The sequence below is a fragment of the Bactrocera oleae genome, chromosome 6, assembly GCF_042242935.1.
Source record: "Bactrocera oleae isolate idBacOlea1 chromosome 6, idBacOlea1, whole genome shotgun sequence".
NCBI lineage: Eukaryota > Metazoa > Arthropoda > Insecta > Diptera > Tephritidae > Bactrocera > Bactrocera oleae.
Window position 1 is genome coordinate 16,236,926 of NC_091540.1, and position 26,534 is coordinate 16,263,459.

A 26,534-nucleotide genomic window follows, 5' to 3' on the forward strand; every position below is an offset into this window, starting at 1 on the left:
AATGAAAAGTAGCAAGCACATGATTTTCCTAATTTACATTTTAAACACTTACAAGTGGCTGCCACCACCCGACTCTGCCACCAACAACACATACACGCACACCAGCACAAGCGCCGACTTTCTTCCAACTGCCGTGCCGCTAATTAGGTTCCACTCAAGCGAACGCCACTTGCATACATTTGCACTCAACTCAGCACGTTGAGTGAGTTGCGGCGCTTGGCTGAGCGGCGGTCAGTGGCGGCGGCGGAACCTGTCCCTGCATGATTAGTATTCGTTACGGACGCGCTACGAGTTAACACCTCGACGTAACAACTCGGATAACTGCCGAAGCAAAAGTGGAAACGAATGTGCATGAGAAAAATAAGCGAAAAACGAGAGAACCGCCGACGGCGCCACTAAAAACGTGAATGTTAGGGTGAAATTTTTTCGGGTTTGTTGCAAAAGCGCGTAAAATAACGCAGGAACCGGAAGTGATAGAAGTAAGAATTCGTTATAGCAAAATTTCCTTACGCGCTTCAGAACTCCAACGCGCGAGGTGTACATTGTCAGCGCATTTGTAAGCAAACACTTCTCTCATAAAAAATAATTAATTAAAACTTAAAGACCGCTTTTAAAACTCCGCATAAGAAGCATAATTCGCACCTATGCTTTGCCGCCGCTTGCGCGCGTGATCTCCTGTTTGTGTGCGCGTATGTGAGTGTGTGCATTGGCTGTCGCCCATTTACCTGACGACACTCACAAATGTGCTCGTCCAATGTTGCAGACAGTGCGCATGAAAATAATTTGTTGAATAGTGTTAAAGTGGGCATGGAATCGCCGCCGGCACATCTTTCGCAACAACAACAACAACAAAATTTACAACGCCAACAACACACGCTATCTGTGATGCCAGTGATGGCAGGCGGCGTTACAACACTTCCGCTTCCCATGCAATCACATGTTCCTATACCCGGTTTAGCGGCACACGGCATTGGTCAACCACCGTCGGTAGCGCTACCGCCACATGCGGCGCCTACTGTGCCGCTATCGCCAACAGGTAAGTACTCACATTAACGAAATTAAAAGCGGTTTGAAATTATTTAAAGAGTTTAGCGTGTTCGGCATCCATAACCTTAATTATTGTGCATACTTTGGAAGTATACATACATAGTGCCTAGGAGAAACATAAGATTTCGATTTGGAAATAGTGGTTTTTATACCGTTTGAAAAAGCAAATAGTGTGCTTAAGTGTAATTTCTATGATCAATTTATCTGATCATCAATTTATCTGATCTTGTCAAATAAGATATCTAGAGTATTTGAACCAGTGTTATTCTTCGATTAGAAAAGTCTTATTCTTCTTCAAAATAGAATCCATTGTTGTTTAGTGGAGCACCAATGTAACTTAAAACTTTCTTTTATTGCTGATGTAGTTTTTCACAATTATTATTAGTTTCATCCGAAACCGCATACTCTTTTAGAGTCTTTCTATGTCTCTTTTAGAGTCTTTCTATGTCGCTTTTAGAGTCTTTCTATGCCCTTTTTCAAGATACATTTCAGTATGAAGCAACGCCACCTACCGGAAATATTTTACATAAATACCAGCTGGCCCGAGACTTAGTACCATCCAACAAAAAAATTGTTGAGATCAAACGAATAGACATTTGTCGACATTCTCTCCTTCATATTTGTTTATAGGTATTTCGATTCCAGTATTTTTTTTTTTGTACTTGGCTACCTTTCTAGATAATTTATATTTTAAGTGAATTTTCCAATACTTTAATAATTATTCCACTATTAGGGGCAAAGACGAATTCAACGAATCAGAGATCATCCAGTCGAATATATCTTATATTATATATTTGAGTTTATTTAACTCACGAGTGCTTCAGGGACACTGTACCTATACACTAACATGCCGTGAGGTTAAACCCTTATCGTCCGCAAATGGCAAACGTTGTGTGGAGAAAGCTGAATAATTAGGTAGGTAGAAGTGATGTCACCCCGGGCTCAATTAGCGCTGGATGCACCATTGTGATAGACTCTCGTAGGAATTTTATAAACTTGTTATCTCGTTTCGTTCGTTACGCTCAAACCATTTGATGCTCTCAATAAAACTACTTACGAAGTGCACTCAAAAAATAACGGCTATTTTAAAATTTAAAACTTCATGAGTTTGGAAAGTCCAATTGTCAAAATTTTTATATTGTTAATAATGTTTATATATGTACATGCCCCTGTAGTATGATAAAATTTTCAGCTGTGTTCATTGCTTACTTTGTCTGTAGCAGCCGCTAAGGTTAGACGTGTTTTTAGGAGCTTGGCGATTTTGTTTGTAAAAAGCTCACACTTCGTTGCTTGTTCGTGAATTCTTGGCCAAAAATAATACTGTAACTATGCCCAAGCCTCCATATTCGCCAGACATGGCTCCGTGTGACTTTTTCTTATTTCCAAAAATAAAGAGTACCTTAAAGCGCCGTAGTTTTATGTAGGCGAATAAATAATTATTTTTTTTTTCAAAAATCGCAAATTCACGTTGTTTTTTTGAACACACTCCGTATAGTAAGTATTCTGTGTCTGGTTTGTGTTAGAGCTGGGCATTTACGGCGGAAGTCGGTTTCCTTATTCCCATCAAGCTTGCAGCTGCGGCAGATATTGTTATTGTTGGTCCGTGTATATGGTTGCTTTCTGTACCATCTTGTAGTTAGTCAATAGAAAACAACAGGTCTTCTCTACACCTAGTACTTCCGCTTGGAAGATGTTGGCTGAATTTGGTAGCCGGATAGAAAGTAAGATGTCAAGATCATTGGAGTATACACCCGCCGGTCCTTGGCAGTCCATTTTGAACCCGTCACTATAGATAGAGGTTGTATCCTCCTCCTCTACTAAACCTCTTCTCTATTCACGTCTGGAGGGTATCCTTACCAGAAAGTGGCTACTGAAATCTAACGTTGTGAAGATATAGTCTGAGTTACTTAAGTTTAGCCGGTTTAGAATGGCACTATGTCTTATAGCAGAAGCTGCTGCTACTTTTCGAGTAAAGACGTCTATGGGCAGTCGAGGCAGGAGCATATTGAGCGCATCAGTCGGACATGACTTATTAGATCGATTTCAATCACTAGGTATTTAGCTGTGGGGAACAGGGCAATTCCAGTACCACCAAGTGAGGGCATCAGTTCTGTTTTACTAGGGTTTACACCTAATCCATTATTCGCGACCCATAAGTGTAACCTTCGTAGAACTCTTTCCAACATCTCACTGATTGTGGAAGAAAACATCACTGATATCATCAACACTATGTACTCTGCATATACTTCTACTATATACTGCTTTCACCCCCTCTCCATTGAGTTCAAGTAGTATTCCACTCAGCGCTACCACCCATAAAAACGGAAAAGAAAACCTCTGTTAGGTAACCTGTTCGTGTTGCTGAGCCATTTGCTGCTTAATCATTATGTTCATAAGCAGCGATTGTGGCCATCTGCAAACAATGTCGCCTATGTCGCCATGTGACAGAGAATCAATAATTGTGCTTATTTCTATATTGAAAGGTGAGGTAAAGACATAAATTCTTTTCTATGTTCTTGCTTTTTCAAAACTGAGATCTTAGATGTCATGACTTCGGAAAACCAGGGGCCTTATAATCTTCAGTTGGGGTCGCTTGATATCACAAAGGACCAGCATTTTTAGCAGTCCACATAGGTTTTCTTATCGCATTCATCATCAGCCGTTAACATAACCTAAAATATATTGTATAACTATTTTCTATATTTCTATTCATTCATATACTGTATATTTATTTTCATGCAACAGTAGGAGGTGCCAAGTCCTGGGTTCAATGACCATGGCTGAGACATACATACCATTTTTGGAAAACACTTAATTTTAGGTTATTGCATTTTTAATTATTTCAAATGATACCCAGCTGTGGTTAGCACCCATGCTATTCAATTTTAGTCGAGTGTACACCAAAGTCCCGTAATTTGTCTAGTTTTTCCTGATTTTTATAGTTTCACACAGTTTGAACATCCAATTTGCCATTTTTTACAGTTCTTCTTCGATAAAGACAAAATTGGTCCCAATACTGCAGAAGTCAACCATATGCAATTATAGTTTCATTGATTTCGTTCCTCGAATTTTGATGTCAATGAATGGCCTGTTATCGAAAATATCGAAAAAATAATAGATGTCGTCGATTCCGACCATCACGTGAGCACTGTTTTGATTTCCTAGGAGCTAAACATTATAAAAAAAACCGTTTGGTATAATTTAAATAAGACTGAATATAAAAAGAAGCTCGATGTATGGGTGCCACTCGAGCTTATACAAAAAACCTCACAGTTCAAATTTCGAACTGCGAATATCTGCTGAATCACGATATACTCGATTCATTTCAAAAACGCGAAAGATTATTCTGGTGACAAAATTTGATTCAAGAGAAGCTTGTAGAAATCGACTGTCCCAGTTTTTTGCCAATAGCAACTAGGGTTTCTATGAGCGTAGCAGTATGAAATTAACTTCAAATTTTCGAACGATCAACTAAATCGAATAATTTGCAATATAAAACCTTCAATAAAGTGCAAAAACAATGGATTTCTTTTTACTAAATCTTTAATAAGAACAGTTTTGATGATATACAAGTGGTGTGGTCTCGGAGCTATTCCGAAGATAATTGTAAACAGTATTGATTGTCGACCCTGCAATACACAACACATTTTTCATATATCACTACAACAATAACAAACATATAGTTTCAAACCGCCTCGAGTAGACTGATGATTCTTCAACCGCTCAGAGATCGAGATTGAGCCAACCCATCGTACCATTCTAATTCCTTATAATTGTCGAGCGCTTAAGCCACTAAACAACTATGAAGGCCAGTGGGATGTGAAATCCCACAGAAATTAGCGATGATCGGCATTTTGCCATATGTTAATTTCGACTTTACCCGAATCGCTCTGAGCAAGTGTCAATTTTCATGATTTCATTCTAATGCGCATTTTATTGCAAAATAATTTTGTTATGCAATGAAGTCACCCAAAAAGTAACAACAACAAAAACAAAAACAAAACCAAGCAAGCCAACTTAGTTAACCACATTGGCACCAACGACGAATCGCCAAGAAGCACGAGAACGCAAAGCAACAGCAAAAGCGGTCCGAACGAACTAAACGCACCAAGTCCGTCCGTCCGTCCGCAAGTCTTTTCACTTTCCTAGAATATGGCAAATGGTAACTCTAAACCCGTGTGTGTGCCAACTGCAAGCAATGTTTGCGCGTACTTGTTCGCATTAAAACGCACACAAACTCACACACGCATATATTTGTATAATTATGTATGCTTGTGTGTCTATTATAGTCTACACTGCATTCGCCCTTTATGCTTAAGTTTTATAATTTATTTATTTATTGTGCAACTTCCAACACCTTTCAAAGTCAGTAAACTGAATCTGCCATCATGCTGTGACATTTTACCGGCTTACCTCAGCGCGCGCCCCTCTCCAACGCTCGGCGCTGACATGTGAGCGAGCCAAGTTGTTTGGTCAGAAGTGCGCGACGGCGCGGCGACGCGGCAACCAGCGAGCCAGTCAGCCAACTAAGTAACAGACTGATAGGCTGGCTAGCTCGACTCACTGCAGCTGTTGTTGTTGCTACGCTGCTTGTTGTTGTTGTTGCGCTTCGTTGTATTGTTGTTGTAGTTGACTTGGCGACGAGTTGCGTCTGAGCTGCAGTATTGTCAAGAGTCTTGCTGCAAAGTGGGTCGCGCGGCAGCACTGCGGGCTGGTTTAAAGCTTGGTAGAAGGAAGACCGCGGGCAAAAGTGGTGTGTGGTGTGCAGAACTGTGGCAGTTGAATCGCTATTGGTGTTGCCATTGTTTGGCGGTGGCGGCGGTGGGAAGACGACCGAACGCCGATGTGGAATTAATTTTATTTGACAGCACGTACTTGTGCAAAACAAATTGCCACTGATGTGCGAATGGCACAAACACACACTGTGTCATCTTTAAGTTTCCATATCGATGCGCTTTTTAATTTGGCAACATTCCACCATGTTTTTTGTTGTTACTTTTTTTTTTTTGTTTTTCAAAACTAAGTAAAGAGCATTCTTCTTTTTAGGTTATGCTCTAATTTGTTTTTGTTCTTTGGTTCTTAGTCACTACTCGCATATTCAAAATATAGTTCACAACAGTCGTCTTTCACATACCGGTATGCTGTTTGCCGCAATAGTAAGCAAACTCTCTCTGATGAGAAGAGAAGGGAAGCGCAGTTGATGATTCTATATGTCCAAACAAAAATCAGCATTGCATAGTTTTTGATAGTTCTTAAGGTAGTCAAGGATTGCCTGCTCTCATTATCAATTACATCAAGCCACGTCGTTATTAGACTTGTATGTGTGCCTAGTCACATCAGAATCGCTGTGAACTTCTCGCCTCAATTTCATCAAATTGTTAACAATCAGGTCGTGTGTTGCCCTCTTCTATTCTAACACTGGATCTATGGACCTCGCTTGAGGTCGGTAAATGTTGGCCAACAACTTGCATTGCGTTTCCGGGAAATCCTTCCGGTTTAGACTGGCTTCGTACTAGTCCATTGAACTACTTGCTCTAAGCAAGGTTATGTTTTCACCGCACACTATCTAATAGGTATCATGCGTAGTTAAAAATTTTGTCGATCCAAGTTGTATGGAGAATGCCGAGAGGAAACATCTATACACCTTCTCCTCCACTGTACAATTTTCGCAAGACTGAAGGTGAAATATCTCGTTGGCCATACCTTCCGCGAACCAGGCAAACTGGCCAGAATTGATATTAGCAGTCTCACCAAATTTGTGATAACTTGATAAGTTATAAGTCTTAACCAATACATGAGGTCATTTGCTGCATACTTAGCGGCTCCTAGCATGACAAAATACCGATATATTCAACTTTTCAAGTGGCAACTTTCAACTTTCCATTGCACAAGAGGCGAATAGCTCAGCTACCAGGTCATCACCACGCCACATATTATATATTGATAGTGTCTCGACAGAAGCTCCGGGAGCTTTGTTGAGAGGTGCTTATGCATCCAACTTATGATCCAGACCTGGCACCAAGTGATTACTAGGTATTCCGTCTGCTTGTACTGGTGAAAAATTCACCTCAACATAAGCATGTGAAAACGACTCTCCCAGTTTTTTGCCATTGGGAATGAGGATTTGGATTCTTTGAGTCTGGTATATGAATAAAGCGGTGCATGTTTCACCTTAATCGGTTAATTTTAATAATGCTAAATAAAACATTCAACTCAAAACTGAAAAATGATAATAGATCAAGTTTTAGTAGACTTTATCAAAGGATAAGATATTTATAAGTACTAAGACTATTGACCTGCAAAATCCAAAGCAGTACTTGTTGGAAGAAATGAAAATTAATCTAAGCTTCCTTTCTTATTAAGTCGAATCTCTATCTGAGTCGGATTTCTAAGTTCTTTTCATAGATTCAGGATAGAAAAATAATCTTCTTCCATATTGGAGAGAAGTAGCGAGTACAGTAACTGTCATTTTTAAAGAACGAATGGCTCACCCTTTCATGTTCTTGTCAATAAATGATCTTACCTTAATCATGCTGCTTAATATGTTTCCATATGGCCTATCCAGACTACCAGGAACCCAGCTCTCAATGAAGCACAGGATGAGAAAGAGACAGCAGTTTTCTTTCTCTTAAAAACATATATTAGGACATATATGAAGCACTTTTACAAGGTCCACGCAAGAGATGAGAACCAAATAAGATCTTTGAAACATAATCTTCCAATTAAAAAAAAACACATTACATATTGGAATATCTTTAAATTTCACCGCTATCAAAAAATCAATTCAAACTCCTATTATATTCGCCAAAAGATATTGCCTTAATAATATTCTAAAATATTCAAAACATTCATGCCAATTTGAAATAGCAGCGCAAACTTTCGACACTGATGACAGCCACTGCAACAGTAGAAAAGACAAGCCATTAAATATTGCCCCTTCAAAGATGTAGCATGCAGCTTGCCATAGAGATGGTCACACTAGAATCAGCGTCAAACACAGAGCGTACGGTAGGAGAATAAGTTGAAGAACATAAACTGGAAATCGATGAAGTAGCAGCGCAATGTGGCATAAACACCAGAAGCGCAAAAACTCAAAACGCATGAACGAAATCACCGCTAAACGATCATGACGTTGCTGACGTTGCACACGCTCGTTGCCATTACGTTGCATTTGTAACTGCAAACGTACGACGGTAACGATGCGCGTCTACGCTGAGGCTTAGTGCGGGTACTCAACTCACACACATACATGCGCTGCGGTGATGTTGCACACGGTTGCCATAGCGTTGAGTGCGCGCGATGCTGACGAGCCGAAAAAATTACCGGTAGCAATAAATCAAACTATCAATTGAATTCCGGTGCGATAATCACTTGTGCGCAGCGCAACAATCGACTTCGCAATGCGAATGCAACGTCTGGTAGTTGGCGGCTGCTGGCTGCTGGATGCGTGTAAGCTTGTCAGTGGCGAAACGATTACAACAACCGTTGTTGATCGCGCGTGGCTACCGTTGCTGCGCCACCACTGCCACTACCGCTGTGGCTGAGTCAACTTTTTTCATTTGCTCTGCCAATCACAACAGCTGGGTTGTTGTTGCCGCTTAAGCCGATTTAACGATTCAGTGAAATGAGCATTCCGCATAGCGAGTGAAGAGCAGTAAGAGTGCGCTAAACTTCGTTTTATATTTTCTTTTCACATGCAGGCGTGCGCGCTTGCGCATGAACGCGCGGATAAATCATCCACCAACTGCATGAACTTGGCGTTCATACCATAAGCGTGTAGATGCGGCGCTCCATGTGCGTACTGTGACCATACAATGCGGAACCGGCAGCACACCATTCTACCATACGTTCAGTCGTTTAGTCAGTTGGCCGACTGGTGGGTCAGTTAGAACCAGCGCTATGACCATGGTAACTATGACGCTCGTACGCGGCATAAATCAAGGAATACTTGTGTACAACAATTGACCAAACATGTTGCAGCAACAAATTGGCTGGGCAAGCAAGAAAAACAGCATGAGAAATAAATAAATAAAACAAGGTGCGTCTTAAGCGCTTAATAATGGCGCGCGGACGCCTACTTAACGCTTACTTACATTCGTACAACCGACAGTAGCGCGCGCCTGCAATATTTGTGGCAAGTGTGAAATATGCATTGCATTGCCACACATTAGAGGTAAAGGCAGTAAGTTTGCCCAGCATGTGCACGAATGTTCACGTTTCGCAACGTTAGCGGCTGCGGTAGCAGCAATGCTGTCCAATCGACCAGTGAGCAGCTGATTAAAATTAGAGTGGCGAGTTTTCGTTTAGACAATAAATCAAACGACCTGTTGCCATAAATAAATTTGCTGGTTTCATTCAACTCGTCGCTTAATCAGTGTGAAATATATATTTATTACTATGTGGAATTTTTTCACCGGAAGAGTACGCATGCCTGAGCATATATTAGTATATAACACTTACGCTCTAGAAAATTAATCGAGGAATAATTCATTTGCGCAACGAGATCTTAATCCCAAAATGTTTTTATGCATGTAAGTTTCTTGTGCAATAACTTCAAGTGAGATATCAGTTTTGATGTTGTAGGTAACTCTAGAAATGAGTTATGTATGGCCTACTCTTTTGGAATACCAAATTTGCCGAGGCTTAAACCCACGATCCAACTAGTGATAGCCAAGCACAGGACTCCCCTTAATCACAAATTAAATATTTGATTGCACTTCACAAAGCTTCTTAAACTTGTAGGACTGACAAAGACCAAAGAGTAATGTTAGCTAGTTAAGTGAATGGCGAATATACAAGTTATCTATGGTCATTCGTTGTCAATTAAGATAAATGAAGCAACTGAAACACGAATTTGTTGAAATGATTTTATAATAAACTTGGTGAGAATTATAACGAAATTTATAGAATGAATTAAAACTTAAGGATCATCATATTTAACAGTTGTTTATTAATCCAAATTTGAAAAAGAGTTTTGTTGTTTTGATAAATATATACTTTTGATAGTTGAAAATTGCAGAAGATTGCCAATCGTAGGAATTGACAATGACCTCACTGAAAGACTTGTTTCTCTTTAATTTATCTCGAAGTTGGTTATGTTACGCTTATACACTTTTTTAAAATAATTTTGGAAAGCTCCCTTTGTAAACATTCGGCAGAACTCAAGACAAAAATTTTACGCGGGACCGCTCTCAGTTTCACTTAGTATATACTTCCATAATTCAATGAAAATATTTATTCTTCGATTATATCTAAACGTAAACCTTGCTTCGAAATCTCTTAATAATTTTAATATGTTTTTCCTAATGGGTTTCTTTGCATATCCCCGAAATAATTGAGCTATATTAGAAAGTTTAACTACTCGTAAGTCTCGGGATTATCTACATAGACAAACGACTTCACATAACTTCACAAAATTTAGTCCAGCTCGCCACACCGCAGGCTCACAACGCGAGATGATGCGCTCACAAAATGTTTCCTTTAATAAATTGATTATTTCGTTCGTTGTATGGCATATAGTGCCGTCTTTTTGGAACCACATCGACATCCTACAATTCAGGCAAGCCATTAGTCATGGCTCTATAGAGCTCTCCATGTAACATAATGGTTGGCTTTATTTTTGAAGAAATATGGCAGTGGGAATTGCGCGTAGAGCTCGCCAAACAGTAACTTTATGAGAATGTAACGGCGTCTCAACAATGGTTTGTGGATTATCATCACTCCAAATACTACAATTTGGTTTATTAATGTACCCATTTGAACAAATTGTGCTTCAGTCTTTAAGTAAAGCCTGGTCAAATTCACAATAAGGTCTCCAACAGCATGTCGAAGTACCGTTCCTATGAGAGTCAGAACGTATCCGAAGATCGTTCTCTTTCCGTTGCAATAACAACAACATCTATGAGAACAGTAACGTCACTTTAGAATTTAAGGTCTTCAAAGTATATATTGAGATTAACCTACCTACATAATTTAAACTCGGTATTCAATCTTAATAGTTCCTAAAGCTCATAAAATGATAACCTGTTATAGCCCGATATTCAACTTCAAATATTAACTTATTTTGTTGATGACTTTTTATATGCCAAATTAAAAGTGTAAGCTTTCTGCTACTGGTTTTAGAAATCACAAAGCCAGGCTTAAAAAAACTGTCTGTTAATGCTTATGCAATCCGAAATCAAAACATTTCTTATACTAAAAGGTACATAAAATCTCAAGCATTGCACATTTGTCTGCCTTAACCGAATTGAACCGACTTGAAGTGACTTACACGACTGCGACGCATCAAGCCGAGGTATTTGCAACGTTCGCATTGCACAGATCATTCATGCGACAAATGCGGCAATCCAGCAATGCAACAGCGAGCCAATAACTAGCAGCCAACAGCCAAACAACTAAACAACCAAGCGTCAGCCGCCAGACTTGTTGCTGCTGCTTGCAATTGGTAAAAAAGTGTTAAAATGTGAGCAGTTCTTGCGATCAGATAAAATGTCAAATTGTACATAAAAGCTTCTACATCGCAGGAATTACTAAATTACTCGCATCTGAACAGCGAACGAGCTGCTGCCAATATGGATTGCCCTACGCCAGGCGATTTAGGTGGACGCGCGGTTGATACGTTGACGCATTTTTTTATTTCGCAGGTTTGCGCGTCACAACGCGTTGCTGTGTATGTGTGCCGATCCCGGCCAACTGCCATACAATGACAATAAGTTGATCGACGAAGTCCGTCGGTATTTGGAACTTGTCAAGAATTCCTCAAATTCCGAGCAAGTGATGAAATTAGCACCGAAAACATGACTACGCGGCCGGTGGACCGCACAATGCGCGTTGATAACACCGCCGTTGGTGTGTGGCTGCAGCTTGAGCGCTGCCATGTAATGAGTATGGTGGCAAGTGTTGTGAACGCGTCGCGTTATCGCCCGCCACTCAAGGGACGCGTGCGCACATTTGGAGATGATTATGACGACGTTGATGATGCCATGTTGTTGTGGCGCGGCATTCGAAAGCGCGATGACGACTTGCTGATGGCCAGCACTCTATTATGCCCATATATGACATGTTAGCGGCTCGTCAAGCCATGATCACGTATCGATTATTTTGTGCGATGCGTCCGATTTTTAGTTTTATACCCTTTTAAAGTTTTTTCCTACCCGCAATGCTGCTTTAGTTTAAGTATTTTGCGGACACTTACTTGCGCGCTACTGCGCGTCTCTGCCTGCGCGCTGCCGCCCCGTGTTAGTGTTTCGCGCGTTTTTTCTCCTAACCTTTTTGCTTGTGTTCCTTGCGAGCGTTGCAACTTCAACTTCAAAGACAATTGTGTTGACAGTGCAACGGAACAAATTTGTAGCGAGTTGGTGTTGGCGCGCAATGTGCGGAATTTCTGTGTGATGCCTCGTTTAAATTCCACGTAAAAGCAAATTAAACTTTTGTTCGAAACATCAGGAAAAAAAGTGAAGTAAAAGGCGCGTCGCTTCTGGTGGCCTATAAGGTTTCACACTTTAGCAAATTGCAAGCGCACTGACACATTTTTTGTCAAATCTTCTTCGTAATTGCAATTTCATCGCTTATTTCGTTTTTTTTTTCAATTCTTTATCTCACCATTTGCTTTCTTCCTATCTTCATTGCAGTGGGACTACCAGCCGCTCCACCTGCCTCTATACCGCCGGGCATTGCGAATGCTCCAAGTTTGGGTGGCATCTTTGGAAATGCGCATCCGGCACCACATTCAACGCTCAATGCTCTAGTGTCGCAGCATCGGCTCCTGGAACTCTCTCGCTTCGGTTTGCGTGGTTACGATTTGGCTCAACACATGCTGACGCAACAAGGCGCTGTCTCCAAGCTATTGGGTAGGTACAATACAGAAAATTACAATATTATTCTAGATAAAATCAATAACATATAAATATTCCGAATCTTGTCCATCAAAATATTCCAATTCAAGTAATTAACGAAAGGAAACAAATGCATATTAAAATTTGTAAATCCCTTGAGTTCCGACTGCTCAAATAAAGTTGTCGGAAACCAACTAAAGAAACATTGACAAATGTCCTACATATTAACTAATAGCACTGAGAATAATCGTAGTGTTTCCGAACCGTTATTCATACTTTACCCTTGATACTCGTGATACTTCTCGACTCAAGCCGAAATGTAAACCGAAAGTGAGAATTTTTTCGTCATTAAAAAAATGTAAATAGAGCAGACACCATGAAACAATTCATAAATGGGTTTATCATATTGAAGTTTGTCCATAAAAGTTTTAACGTGAACTGCCAGATTTTAATAATACAAACAAATAAATCACAATGATCAGTTATAGATTCAAATAATCCTAGTATAATATTATGACAAGATGCTCTAAAAATCCGACTGTCTATGCCCATTCTGGAGAAAATACTATTTCAGAAAGTACAATAGAACAAACAAAAATATACCCGTATAATAGAAAGACTATTTTGTATGACTGTATACTAGGTTGGTTGAAAAGTTTCAGCGCTCAAAATTAAAAAATACTGTTTTTGGTACGAAATATATTTTTTTATTCAATATAATTTCCCTTAACTTCAATACACTTATTCCAATGATGCTCCAATAATTTTATTCCATCCCTACAATGACTTTCCGGAAGCTCTGAAAAAAAACCTGTCTACGACTGTAATGGCTTCTTCATTCCAGGAAAAACGCTCTGCACGAAGGAATTGTTTCAGGTTTCTGAAGAGGTAGTAGTCGCTGGGATCCAAATCTGGTCATTATGGTGGATGCTCAAGCAATTCGTACTTTAATTGTTGAATTTTGTCATTGTTAAAACACCTTTGTGAGCAGGTGCATTATCTTGATGAAAAATTATTTTTTTGTTCCGCAAACCTGGTCTTTTGTAACGATTTTTTTCATTCAGCTGATCAAAAAGGCTGCAATAATACTCAGAGTTGATTGTTTTACCTTTCTGCAGATAATCAATCAACAAAATTCATTTTGCTTCCCAAAAAAACCGGATACCATAACCTTCTTTGCTGATCGTTGTGACTTCATCTGCTTTGGAGCTGAACAACCAGCTTCAATCCACTGTAAACGTTCTTGTTTCAATTTAGGATCATGGTGATAGATCCAAGTCTCATCTATAGTTATAAAACGACGCAATAAATCGGTTTTATTCTGCTTAAAACGCTCCAAATTATGCTGCTTTGTTTTCGATCCAGTTTTCGTTGAATTGTTAACGTGTGCGGCACTAACTTTCCAAACAGCTTTTTCATATGTAATTCTCCAAGTAAAATATGAATTACTCATTCGTCTGAGATGCCTATGGTATTAGCAACTCCACGCTTAGTCTAACTTGAATCTTCACTAACAATATTATGAACTTGCTCAATGATTTCTGGTATGGTTGCGGCAAGCCTAGTACGACCACGTTTAAATTGGTTAACCGGACAGTTTTCAACTCCATGCATACTCTTTAATTCAACTGTTGTTGGAGTCATTTAAGCTATTTTTGGACAGAATCTGCCAGATCCGATTGTCGTGGGAACGCTTTCCTTGTTCACTCCGCTCAATTCGAGTTGTGTCCCCCATTAATTTCACCGAGAGACTTTTAAGGCTATCTTCAATAGCGCTGTTATCTACAAGCTTAGTAATGAATGTTTTGAGAACGAGACGTTTCTCGTGGTATAATTTCTAAATGAGCGGGTAAGCTCACCATTAGAAATTATAAATCCTGTGAGGGTCTACTCCGATTCATTCAACAGAAGATATTGCGTACAACTCATTTAAAGGGAGCTTATTTAAAATTGGCAATCGTTTGCTTTTTTACTCTTGCAACTTGCTACAGAGCATAATAGTTTTGTTCACCTAACGGTTCTTTTTATCACCAAAAACTAATCGAGTTAGATATAGAGTTATATACCGATATATATACATTAATGATTAGGATGACGAAAAGAGTTGAAATACGGGTGACTGTGTGTCCGTCTGTCTGTCTGTGCACTGTAAAACTGTATTTTGGTACAACCAATCACAATAAGGAGAAGCATATGTGGTTTGAGAATTTTTAAAAAGTAGGCATGTCCTCGTCCCCCTAATATAGTTTGTGTACGTATCTCCCAAACACTTCACACTACATCTGCCAAATTAGCACAGGAGAAATTATATGGACACCTCTTGCGATAATGTGAAAATGGATGAAATGGGTTTATAACCAGGCCCACTCCCCACCGCTTTTGTTAAAAACTACTAAAAGTCCGATAAAACCAAATGCGTTAGGGAAAAGAAGACTTTATAGGAGCCTGTGACAAAACTGGAGGATAGGCATGGCACGGCCCACCTTTAGGTGAAATCACATATATCCGGATCTACTTGATCAATTTCAAGAAAATTTGATAAATAGTCTATTTTGACATTCGCACGTAACAGTATGAAAATGCATCGCATTGCATTTTTCTCTTTCGAGTAAATAAATCAAAAGTTTTGGTGAGTTTACGCATCTGATAGCTCTTCGAGATGATCGATTGTTATCCATACGATATGCTAAACATTTTGCTCATCTCCATTGCTAAAGTTTTCTGGAAAAAGACTATTCTGCTGAATTCAATTTTATTGCAGTTAGTTTTCTATATAAAGTGATTATTTCATTCAAATGCGATAACCGAACTGCGATTAACCTAAAAATGTATCCAAAACTTCGGCTGGACTTTTCGGTAAGTCAATTCAACAAGTTGTTTTGTCGCACCAGAGCCACATCTTTTATATAGTTGCCTTTAGATACTTAGTTCCGAGAAAACAAGTCTATGCAGTTTCTTCAAGCGATGCTTTTATCATACTCAATTCAGCAGCTTGCTTTCTTTCCTATATACAAGTATTTCTGTGACTAGGAGGGCAGTGTGATTTTTAAATGGCTTTAACTCCAATGTTATATCATCTGGCTTTTCTGAGGACATTTTTGAAAACATAGCTATTACCTTAAGCCATTTTAACGCTGATTCAATGGTTGAATAGTTTCTAAATTATCTTATTATCTATATTTCAGCTATTCTTAAGCAGTTTTCGAGTAGTGCTGTCGAATTTACCGACTTTATTCAAATATAAATCCCAGTTCGTTTCGCTCATGTAAGCCCGCCTGTAGGGGACAGCTTTCGGGACGCACTCGTTGCTTAGCAGTTCTTCTTAAAAGATGCTGCCAGAGAAAGATAATAGTAAAAAGACGGAAAGAGTTGCTCAGCACTCACCCGCGTACACACTACTTTCCATTTTAGAAATCTCTTTATAGATTGAGGTTATGTTCACGCTTTTTTTTCAGTACAGAAAACTTTACACCTACAAACAATTATACCTTCACTCGCTTTAATTGACTGCAAAAATTTCAAAACCGAACATAATATCTATGCAATTTGTGTTTTCTTAAAGCAAAAAAAAATGTTTGTGCTTGCAAATTATACACAATCAGCCAGTGAATATTTCCACAATGAAGCATTTCCAATTCCATTTTATCAGCGTGAATTCGCAATGGCATATATTTCACATAATTTTAATCGTTTAATCTGATTTCTAATTGTTGACTTTAATTACCAGCTGCTACCTATCTACCACACAACAACAACAACAAACCTTCGCAACAAATACTTGTAAGTGTAATTCGCTCGCGCGGCGATTGCACGAGTGAACGCGCGGCTGCGGCGGCTTGATGAATGAATGTCTGTGAGTCTGTGCGTGTGTGGGGGGCGAATGAATGAGAAAGCCCGTAGTCATTCACGTAATTATTTTTTCACCAGATGTTTTGCTGATTAAAGTCATAAGCAGATATGCGGCACTTATCTGTGTGAGTGTATTGTATATTTGTATGTATGTTTACATATATGTGTGTAGGCGCTGCGGTGCGCTTATTGTCTCGATAATCGCACAAATACTTATATTTAGTGCGAAACAGAACTTCCGGCGGCGGCGATTTGTCTGTTGCTGCCAAGTGATCTCTTCCATTGTTGTTTTTATTGTTTTTGTAAGCATTAGCATATTGCAATTACGCGGCGGCATCAGTTGCGACTGTTGCAATGACAATGTTTGCACTTTTAACAAACGTTTTGTAGTTATTGTTGGTGTAGTTATTGTTGTTTTATGTTCTCGTAACTAATTTGAAGTACAAATAATCGGCTGTCAACAGCTTCCGATGAGTTATCATTTACTTAGCGGATGGCATGGCGCTGGTGCAGAGGAGCGGGGAGATTAACGGTTGGCCGGATGAACGGAGGGAGGTCGCATAAGCAGGTAAACAAAGCTCGCAAGTGTCATACATGCAAATATACGAGCTCGGTCCAAGTAGTACTTATCGTAAGAAACAAAATTTAAAATTTTGGAAAAATGGGATTGTTTTCGTTTTCGCTACTAATCCAACTTCTTTAGCCCGTCTAAAAAATACATCTTCTGGAAGTCTACAAAGTAGCAATAACCTAATCATTCGACACAAATTCCTGTCCGGCGAGTGACTTTTTTCCGTTGTGAAGACATAAATAAGTTCACAGCGTCAAATCTGAAGAATACGGTGAATGGGACAGTAGTTTGTAGCCTAATTCGACCAACTTAGCCGTGTGTGTGATGGCGGTGGTATAAGTCGTTGCGTTGTTAATGTGAACTTTCACTTTTTCTTCGTAAAATTTGACCCCTTTCCTTACATTCACCATTAAATCGACCTAAAAATTCAATATAGTAGTAGTAACAAATCACACCTTGTGAATCCAGAAAAATAGTGATACTTTCCTTTTTCGGCCGATAGAATAGTCTTCAGTTTCTTCGGAGCGGGTTCGCCGGGTAAAGTCCACTATTAAGATTATTCGTTGATTTCCTGTTTCGTCGTCGCACGCAGAAACTCCTTCGAGTCGCGCTTAAACAGCATCCAAAACTGTTGAAAAGTGGTCGGTTCGGCGATAATAAATTTATCTTTCAATAGTAGCACTATCAGTCGCTGACTCTAAGTACTTATCGAAACGACCTCGTTCAAGCAAATATATGTACATATTTAAAAGGGTGCACATGAGCTCACTAGAACGCTGCGCCGGCCGTTTTGTGGAGCTTGTGATCCAATGACATAGCTTTACATAGTTTTATGACTTTATTACTATTTCAAAGTATCGTTTCTTGTTGTTGTTGTTTCTTTTTTTATATTTACACAGTTAGCTTTTATTTACGCGTAGCGGCGTTCACCTGTGTGTGCCTGTGGCGCTTTATCTCATTGTTGCTTTGGCGGCGAGTCAGCATACGTAAATAAATTGCTAATACCGATGCAAATGTGTTATTGAGTTGTTGCAATGTGCGACCAAATTGGTTAGCAGCGCGTTGTTTGCGCAAATTACCGGGCAAGCCGAAAGCGCGAGAAGCAGAAAAAGCGCAAACATTTCAAAATAAATACACGTACATATGTATGTACAAGCTGTATGTAACACACCAACCATTGTGTATTGGTTCATAGGTAATTGGATTGTCACTGATAGCATTGCATATATGTTAAAACAACAAAAACGTTTAAAATATGTGTGCAAATAAGCATTCACTTATTTATTGTTCTGGTGGGCCGCAAGCGATTTGCATTATAAAAACAACAATTAGCGCCCCAAATGCTCGGAAAGGTCACCACAAAGCGGTGGGCAATAAAGAAAAGTGGTGAAGGTCTCAAATATCAATACAATCACCCGCTTCTTTTCTGTTGTTTTTGTTATAAAGATAAAAGATATTTTTGTTGTAGCGCCAAAAACTGTTCCCAAATAATTTTGAGAAATGCTGCCGAATTGACAGTATGTATAGTATATAAATCTGAGTCCGTTCCACATAACCGGAGCCCGACTATCGAGACAGCAACCCCTTTTCCTCCGTATTATACACTGAACAGGGTATATTAAGTTTACCGCGATGTTTGTAACACCCAAAAGGAAACGTCGGAGACCATTTAAAGTATATACTATCTATATATACTTAGCGTGCTGAGCCGAGTCAATCTAGCCATATCCGTCTGCCTATCCGCCCGTATATACGCGAACTAGTCCTTCAGTTGTTGGGATATCGACCTGAAAGTTTGCACACGTTATTTTCTCACCAAGAAGCTGCTCATTTGTAGGAACTGATATCAGATAACTATAGAATATAGCTGCCATACAAACGACCGATCCAACTCAAGTCCTTGTATAAAAAACTTTCTTTTTTGTCGAGGTATCATCACGAAATTAGGCATAGATTATTATCAAAGTAATCGCTACAACCTCGGAAGAAATTGTTCAGTTCGGACAATCACAGCATAAAGCTATCATACAAACTCATCGATCGAAATCGAGATTAAGATCTTTTTATTAACGTTTTCACTGCCGTTGAGCTGCTGTTGATTTGCACAGAGAAGACTGAAAGAAAGAACTGTTAAGGATTCTACCGTATATATTTAAAAAAGAGATGCCTAGTCCAATCGAATCACCTACGTATAGCTTTCCCAAAAAAGTCAACTCTACAATCGAACTATTGAAGTCCATTGCAGGATGGGTTATTTACATCATTCCATATGTGTATACCCATCTATTCTTACCTGGTAAGGGAGGCTTCTGGTGGAAGAAGTTCTCCAACAAACCCATATATAGGCTAGTGATTTATGTCATTACCAAGTTCTAAGCAATCAAAAAAATGAAGTAAAACGCCGGATGTGTAGTGTAGAATTTGCTCTAAAGAATGTTTAGTTGTTCTACTAGAACAGCTCATGATAAGGTTTTTACGAGTTGAAAGTCTTTGCACCATTTTCAAATTCAGTCTGCGTGTATGTTTCTGTAAATCCGTATTTTAGTTCACATCAAGATATTATATTTGTTGGGATAAGCCGCAAAATTGGGAAGGTACAATAGCACTTCTCGAGTGATCTAGCCGACCTATTACCTAGGAATAATTTTCGTACATCCGTTTAGGGCATATTTTTGGTATCTGAATTAAAATTTTGATTCGAACTATGGTTGCACAATCTTTAACCATTTACCGGATAACTTTTTCATGTCTGAAGCTTTCTACAAAGCGGTTATCCGCGAAACTCACAATACCTTTCAGATTGGTCATCAACAACTTTTTGAAATTTTCATATGTGATAATACCGTTAATTTGCAGATTGATAATCTGGATTGGCTAACCGAATACTAAGAGTCATAAGTTTCAGGGTACAAGAATGTAGATTTTAGCATAAAAACTTTTGCTCAATATGTCTCAAATAATTACCACATATAAAACAAAACTTCGATACCTATCTACGTAACTTAAATTAGTATTTATTTCTGCCGAAAATTTTACGAATGAGCACTTTAAACTAAATCGAACCGAATTTTATTGATTTTATCAACACTGTGCGTAATGTTGTTATAAAAGCCAAATTCACTGTCTCTACCCTTCCAACCATCGATCAGTTATCGTGTGTGATTATTCATGTTCATATCTGTTTAATTTCTTTAATTGCAGGTACATTGAGGCCACCTGGTTTAATCGGCGGATCAAAGCCGAAAGTTGCTACGCCCGCTGTCGTCTCGAAAATCGAGCAATACAAACGCGATAATCCGACAATATTTGCGTGGGAAATACGCGAACGACTGATATCGGAAGGTGAGTACACAAACAACACAAGCGAACACATGTACAAACTACAACAACAGACTTACAAGACACAAATCTCGTCTGTGGGTGCTCACTGGAAGCCAGTGACTGAATGACTGCCTGCCCGCCTAGCCGCTGAGCTGCCTACCTCGCGCACTTGCACCATTGACCATGCAAACGGCTTGACTGACGCGACGTGGTTTGGCTTGGCTTATGTAGCGGCCGCTTGATGGTTTACCTCATTAAGTGACGCCGTCAACCCCCCAGAAGAAGAGTTGCGACCAAAATGATTGGCCAAACAAATTGCGAATGAATCGCGATTGCTGACGAAAAGCACACACACGAACACAACCGCGCAGACGAACGGGCTGTAACGCATACGCTTTGACAGAGAGTTACGCACTGGTTGGCGTAAGTACGTTCTTCTTGTACCTCCGCTGCCAATGGTGCGCCGGTGGTCGGTCATGCCTTCTGATGTATTTATGGTCTGCGCGACCGTTGCGACCAAATAAATGCCTTCCTTCGCATTTTCCTCGCATTAACTGACTTTGGCACACACACAAAATGTAATGTATTGTTGCACTCGCCAGATTTATCGATAGTCTAATTTATTAGCATCCGGACGCCATAGCGCCGTAATCAGACGCGTACGCGTATGCAACACTGCTTAGCATTCTTCTAAATGTTGTGCGCGGAAGTGAAGAAGACACGCGTTCGCATGCGGAAAGATTGATATGTAAATGCGGCTGAACGGCGCTCAGCGTGTTCGTCACTGTGCTGCTGGATTTTCGGGTTCACCTTTTTCTGCGCAGCTGTCACAGCGCAGTCGCTTGGTCAACGTGCCACAACAACAATAGCAGCACAGCTCCTGATCATCGCGAAAGCATAGCTGCGTCCTCGCTCCATTCATTCAAGTCCACTGCGCACACTTAGGTAGTTCATCTGCGCATGCGTACGCGCTCAGGTCTTCGTACTTGACATTTAGTCAGTCACCGCATTCAAATTGGTTTTGATATCGATCGTTCACATCAAATTGCTGTCTCGTCGTGTACTCTGCGCTCCGATCACACTAAACAGCTTCGTAGTTGCTTCGCACAGCCTCCACATATCCCATTTCTTTTTGTGCGCTGCATTTCTTCTTCTTCTTTTCATTGTTTGTAATTAAGAAGGCAATTGGGGATTGTAGATATGGCAGAACACATGCAAAACGTCGATTGCAATTAAACTTAACAACAACAGCTACCACTATTCTGGCTTCCTGTAAATAAATCTATTTTTTTTTTCTTGAACTGTTACGGTTTTAAGGCTCCAAAGTATTTGTTTCTCTACAACACTACCCCGCTTTTCATCTCTTTTGCAGAAATGAACAGAAACCCCGTAGCGCCTGCATAAGGATTGCAGTAGTATTGACGAGTTATCAGCCTATATAATGCTGATATCCGCTCTCCTTGGTCGAACTAATGGAACTGGAATTTAACTGCATTTCTAATATCACATGTGGAGGTTATTCTGAGTAAATTGTATAGCGGATCTGGGTTCTATCTTCAATTTCATTACTCTTTTCAAAAATTTAGTACCTTTCTAAAATTTTATAAATTTTCCTGACAAAGAAGGATCAAACCCCATTCTCGTTGATCTGAGATCTCGAAAATGTGGTCGCACAAATATTTCTGACTTTAGTAGAATAAGTCAACTTAAAAACACAAAAAAAAGTTCTCCGAGCGGATATCATTGAATTCCTTATCATATTCCCGAGCTTAACATCTTGGTTTGATTAAAACTTCTCAAAGCATCTGTCATCAGGCAAGACTAGGCTGTGAACGAACTTTTGAGAAATATCAGAGATGAACGATGCAAAACCGATTACCTCTTTTTCGACACTACCGCACCTTCCGGATTATAACCGCCTAATCTGGTTTCCATAACCAAATAAAATAGACATGAAGAAAGAAAATCAATAGTGCCGTCGAAATACCAAAATACTCCCCAAGCCTTTTACTTACTCGCCGTTTCGAACTGAATTTGGACTTTGAGAGGAATTTCGAACATATTTGCAGCTGACGGTTCATAAGATGGGAACATAAAGTAATAACACTATCAGCCTAGAAACCTTTTATACTAATTATACATATATGGTGAAGAGCCATGTAAGCGCTTTTGTAAGTCTTGGCTTACTACTTTTGATTCGAAATCCCGCAACACAAATAAAGTCTGTTACCTACGATATGGTGCTTTAGACAGAGCTGCTATATAATTAATGTGACAAACCGACTTGAAGACTAATTAAATACTCTAAATCTAATAAATCTCTCCATTTTTCTTAACTAATAGAGAATTTTAATAAAAAAAACTGTGCATAAGACATTATACCTCAACAGTTACGGCTCGACAGGGCGTCTAAAATCTATATGGACACCCTTCTATTATTAACTACTAAAAGAGGCATCTGATGATCTCTATTAAACTTATTTATATACTTTTGATACCGATCCTGATTGATTTCATTCGCCGATTTCTACTACTAACTAACTTGCTTGAGAGACTGCAGACTGTAACGGATCATTTAGACACTACATTACACACAACATTAATTAAATTTCCAAACATAAACCCTTTCAGGTGTTTGCACGAACGCTACGGCACCCTCCGTATCCTCCATCAATCGCATATTACGTAATCGCGCGGCGGAACGTGCAGCGGCTGAATTCGCACGCGCTACCAGTTATGTTTATATGCATCCCACACATCCTGGCTTCCCGACTTGGCCGTCAACCTTACCACCACCACCGCCTCATCTATGGGCGTCTGGCGCAACAATGACTGGTGCTGCTGGTGTTGGTGGCGGTTTCCCAAATAGTTTGCCACCTGGTAGTCTGACGCCGACAAATTCAAATGTTTCCATACCACCAATATCACCCGGTTCGGGTAGTCACGAGACTTTGGGTTCACCAGATGCGAGTCGTATGATTGGTAAGCGTTTAGTTGATTTCAAGCTAGTCTTTTTTACTCATACTAAAACTGATATGGTATTTACAGACATTGAAGGCGAAGACTCCGATACAGATGACAGCGATCAGCCTAAATTCCGTCGTAATCGTACCACATTCAGCTCCGAGCAATTAGATGAGCTGGAGAAGGAGTTTGAGAAGTCACATTACCCCTGTGTAAGCACGAGAGAGAAATTAGCAGCGCGCACTGCACTGAGTGAAGCGAGAGTTCAGGTAGGTGCAATTACATAATACGATTATAAATCAAATAAGCAATACTTTATCTTGTCAAAAAAAAAACACAGTAGACGGAAAAAGTTTGTATGAAAAAGTATAAGCACGTAACACTTCTGTTAATGTTCTGTCTGTGACTAATCTTAGCATATCATAGCAGAAATTTATCAAATCAAGTATGGAAATTAAGACTTGACTCGGAAAACATAACTACATAGCTCCTTCAAGCCTTTGAAATTGTAGCGGCAGAAACCAATCCTCAAATAATTTGAAAGAAAGCTTCCGATTTGACGGTCATTGTGTAATAAAAAACTGTTCCGGTTACTTAGATCTGACCTATATCTGCAGTGGAAAGATTCAATCGTCTTGTGTCTTGGCTTCATATATCTGGATTTTCTTCAATTTACTTAATATGGGTATATCAGCTGGTATCTACAGAGTTAGTGATACCGCTTGGTTTCAAGCTCGACAGCTATTACATGGAAACACCTTGGGGAGTATCAATTGATCAATGTTCTATAATTGTTGCTTTAGATTTTAATACATATCTGTGCGACCTAATCTGGTCAGTTTTTGTTTTTTTCTCCTAAGATTTGAGCCAGATTCTTTAGTATGCCGCTTATTCTATTTGAGCTCATGTGCTTACATATTATCTTTTTCTGCGAATAAGAACCTGAGAGATTTTCCATTATTCTGTCCCCGAGATTAGCGACATCGTTTATTTATCTTCTTTAATCCGAACTCCAAAAATTTTAGTTTGAGTTAATAGACGACCAACTGAAGCAAGTGCTTAGAAAGTCGGTTCTCAGCCTAGTTAGTTTTAAATTTAGTTTTCCGAATTTGGGGAAAATGTATATATATTAGATTTCGAGTCTGAGTGAAAAGTAGAAATGCAGATCATCCTTTATGAACACAATACACCTCGGTTTGTAATAATACTTTCTAAAAATTTCTTTGGTCTTCACCGTTCGTAAGTTCGTTCAAAATAGCCGGTTTTATCAACTATTGTACATTGAAAATGCTTTAAAGTCTACGAGGAGCTTCGAAGGTTTTTGTCTGACCGATAGGCCTTATTAGAGTTACGTAGATTCCCAAAGGTAAGACTGGTAAAAAAAAGCTACATAAGTTCACTTTCAGAATCTGTCTTCTTCAATTATTCAGAATCTTAGCTCACAAACCAAAGTAATAGAGCTAGGTTATATGTTATTTACACACACATAGTTAACTAAGAATATCTACATGTCATCTTACTTTCAACAAAGCTTCCTCTAAACTCCTCTTCCTACATAATCACCTGTCGAACCGTGTTTAATTACTCCTACAACCATTTTACCAACTAACAAATTGTATTCTTCGTATTGATCAACATTAGGTTTGGTTTTCCAACAGACGAGCGAAATGGCGCCGACATCAGCGGGTCAGCCAGCTGAAGCAGCGGGGTTCCCACTCACCGCAGACACACGGCGCAATGAAACGCAACCATTCACCAGTCAACCCACAACGACCACACCATTTATTGGATGTGGACAATTACAACAACAACAGCAAAACGAATGCAACAAACAGCTACTACGGGTTGCCAATGGGTATAACAAGCCATACGCTGGACTATACACACAAACTGCCGAACGCTTTCATCCCTACAGCAAATCAGGACGGACAACAATTCCACACGAATATGAATACCATGAATCTGCAGCAACACCAACACCAACAACAACACGAAGCGTTACACCACAGCAACGACCCAACGAAATCAAAAGCGTCACTTCCGCAACTGCCACAAGGCACCCCGCCACCACCACCGGCGTTGGTCTTTCCATCGCACACAGCATCAGTTCCATTATTAATGGGCGGTGAGCATAGCGCCTTCCGCTCAATGGTGGTGAATCCTGTATTGTCCGAGGCAATGCTGGCGCTGAACTTCACCCGCCAAGTTGTCTCCGCCGCACAACAGTCGAAACTGTTGTCGGGCGTTGGCGAAGACGGCGGAGCTGACTCACCACTTTCACACTCTGTCACACCCTCACCGACGAACACGACACATTCAAAGCTATCGGAGGAGGAGATAAATGTGGTCCAAGATGCGGAGAGCAGTGGGCAGTGCAATGAGAATGCGACAATTGCTGAAGAATAAGCAGATCTGAGCGTGATAGCTGAGCCCAATACGACGCAGGATTCCCAAGTCTGATTAATGCTTTTCTAACGGAATAAAGCTGTGTGTAATATGTGTAATAGTAAAGCGAAGTGATTAGTCTTTAACGGTTTATTATAAGAGAGATTTATAAATATGTATCTATATAGCAAACTGTAACTCCAAGCGCTTTCAATATGTACATATTATATACTAATTTTATTCTCTCTAATCAAATTTAAGTAACTTAGTGCAATTAACTGTAAATTAAAATGAAAGTAACTTAACTCTGCAATATAATTAAAATTAATTTTGAAAATTAAATTCACTTAATCTCTTGTTTATCTAATGAATGAAAAATATAAAACGGTAAGTACGATATAATACGAGTTTTTAAAAACTTAGTGTATCACACCAAAGCCATAGTGTGGCTTTGACTGATATCATAATACCCAAAAATTTATTTTGCAGTAGCAAAGCTAGCTGCTTTAGCTGCAAAGCTAGAGAAAACTATATGTACTTCGTTTAGCGTCGTAACCTGATAG

General features: G+C 39.5%; 1 protein-coding gene across 2 annotated transcripts; it reads left to right on the forward strand.

Annotated features, from left to right (window-relative positions):
* The first annotated feature begins 272 nt into the window (after window positions 1–272).
* On the forward strand, window positions 273–26,322 carry LOC106621767 (paired box protein Pax-6). Of its 2 annotated transcripts, none has more exons than XM_014240745.3 (6): window positions 273–1,036; window positions 12,678–12,896; window positions 20,503–20,643; window positions 23,254–23,604; window positions 23,671–23,855; window positions 25,228–26,322. In XM_014240745.3, the coding sequence occupies exons 1-6, from the start codon at window positions 742–744 to the stop codon at window positions 25,990–25,992; spliced, it is 1,956 nt and encodes a 651-aa protein (XP_014096220.3). In that variant the 5' UTR covers window positions 273–741; the 3' UTR covers window positions 25,993–26,322. The 2 variants fall into 2 exon arrangements, with proteins under 2 accessions (XP_014096220.3, XP_069967714.1); XM_070111613.1 differs by having other exon boundaries at window positions 25,245–25,809.
* The last annotated feature ends 212 nt before the right edge of the window (window positions 26,323–26,534 follow it).

What these genes read in the sequence shown, in the direction of transcription:
- LOC106621767 (XM_014240745.3), top strand. Translation starts at nt 742, where the DNA reads ATGTGCTCGTCCAATGTTGCAGACAGTGCGCATGAAAATAATTTGTTG. An exon ending in CGAACGACTGATATCGGAAG is followed by an intron (nt 20,644 to 23,253) that starts GTGAGTACACAA and finishes AAACCCTTTCAG; the next exon opens with GTGTTTGCACGAACGCTACG. An exon ending in AGATGCGAGTCGTATGATTG is followed by an intron (nt 23,605 to 23,670) that starts GTAAGCGTTTAG and finishes TGGTATTTACAG; the next exon opens with ACATTGAAGGCGAAGACTCC.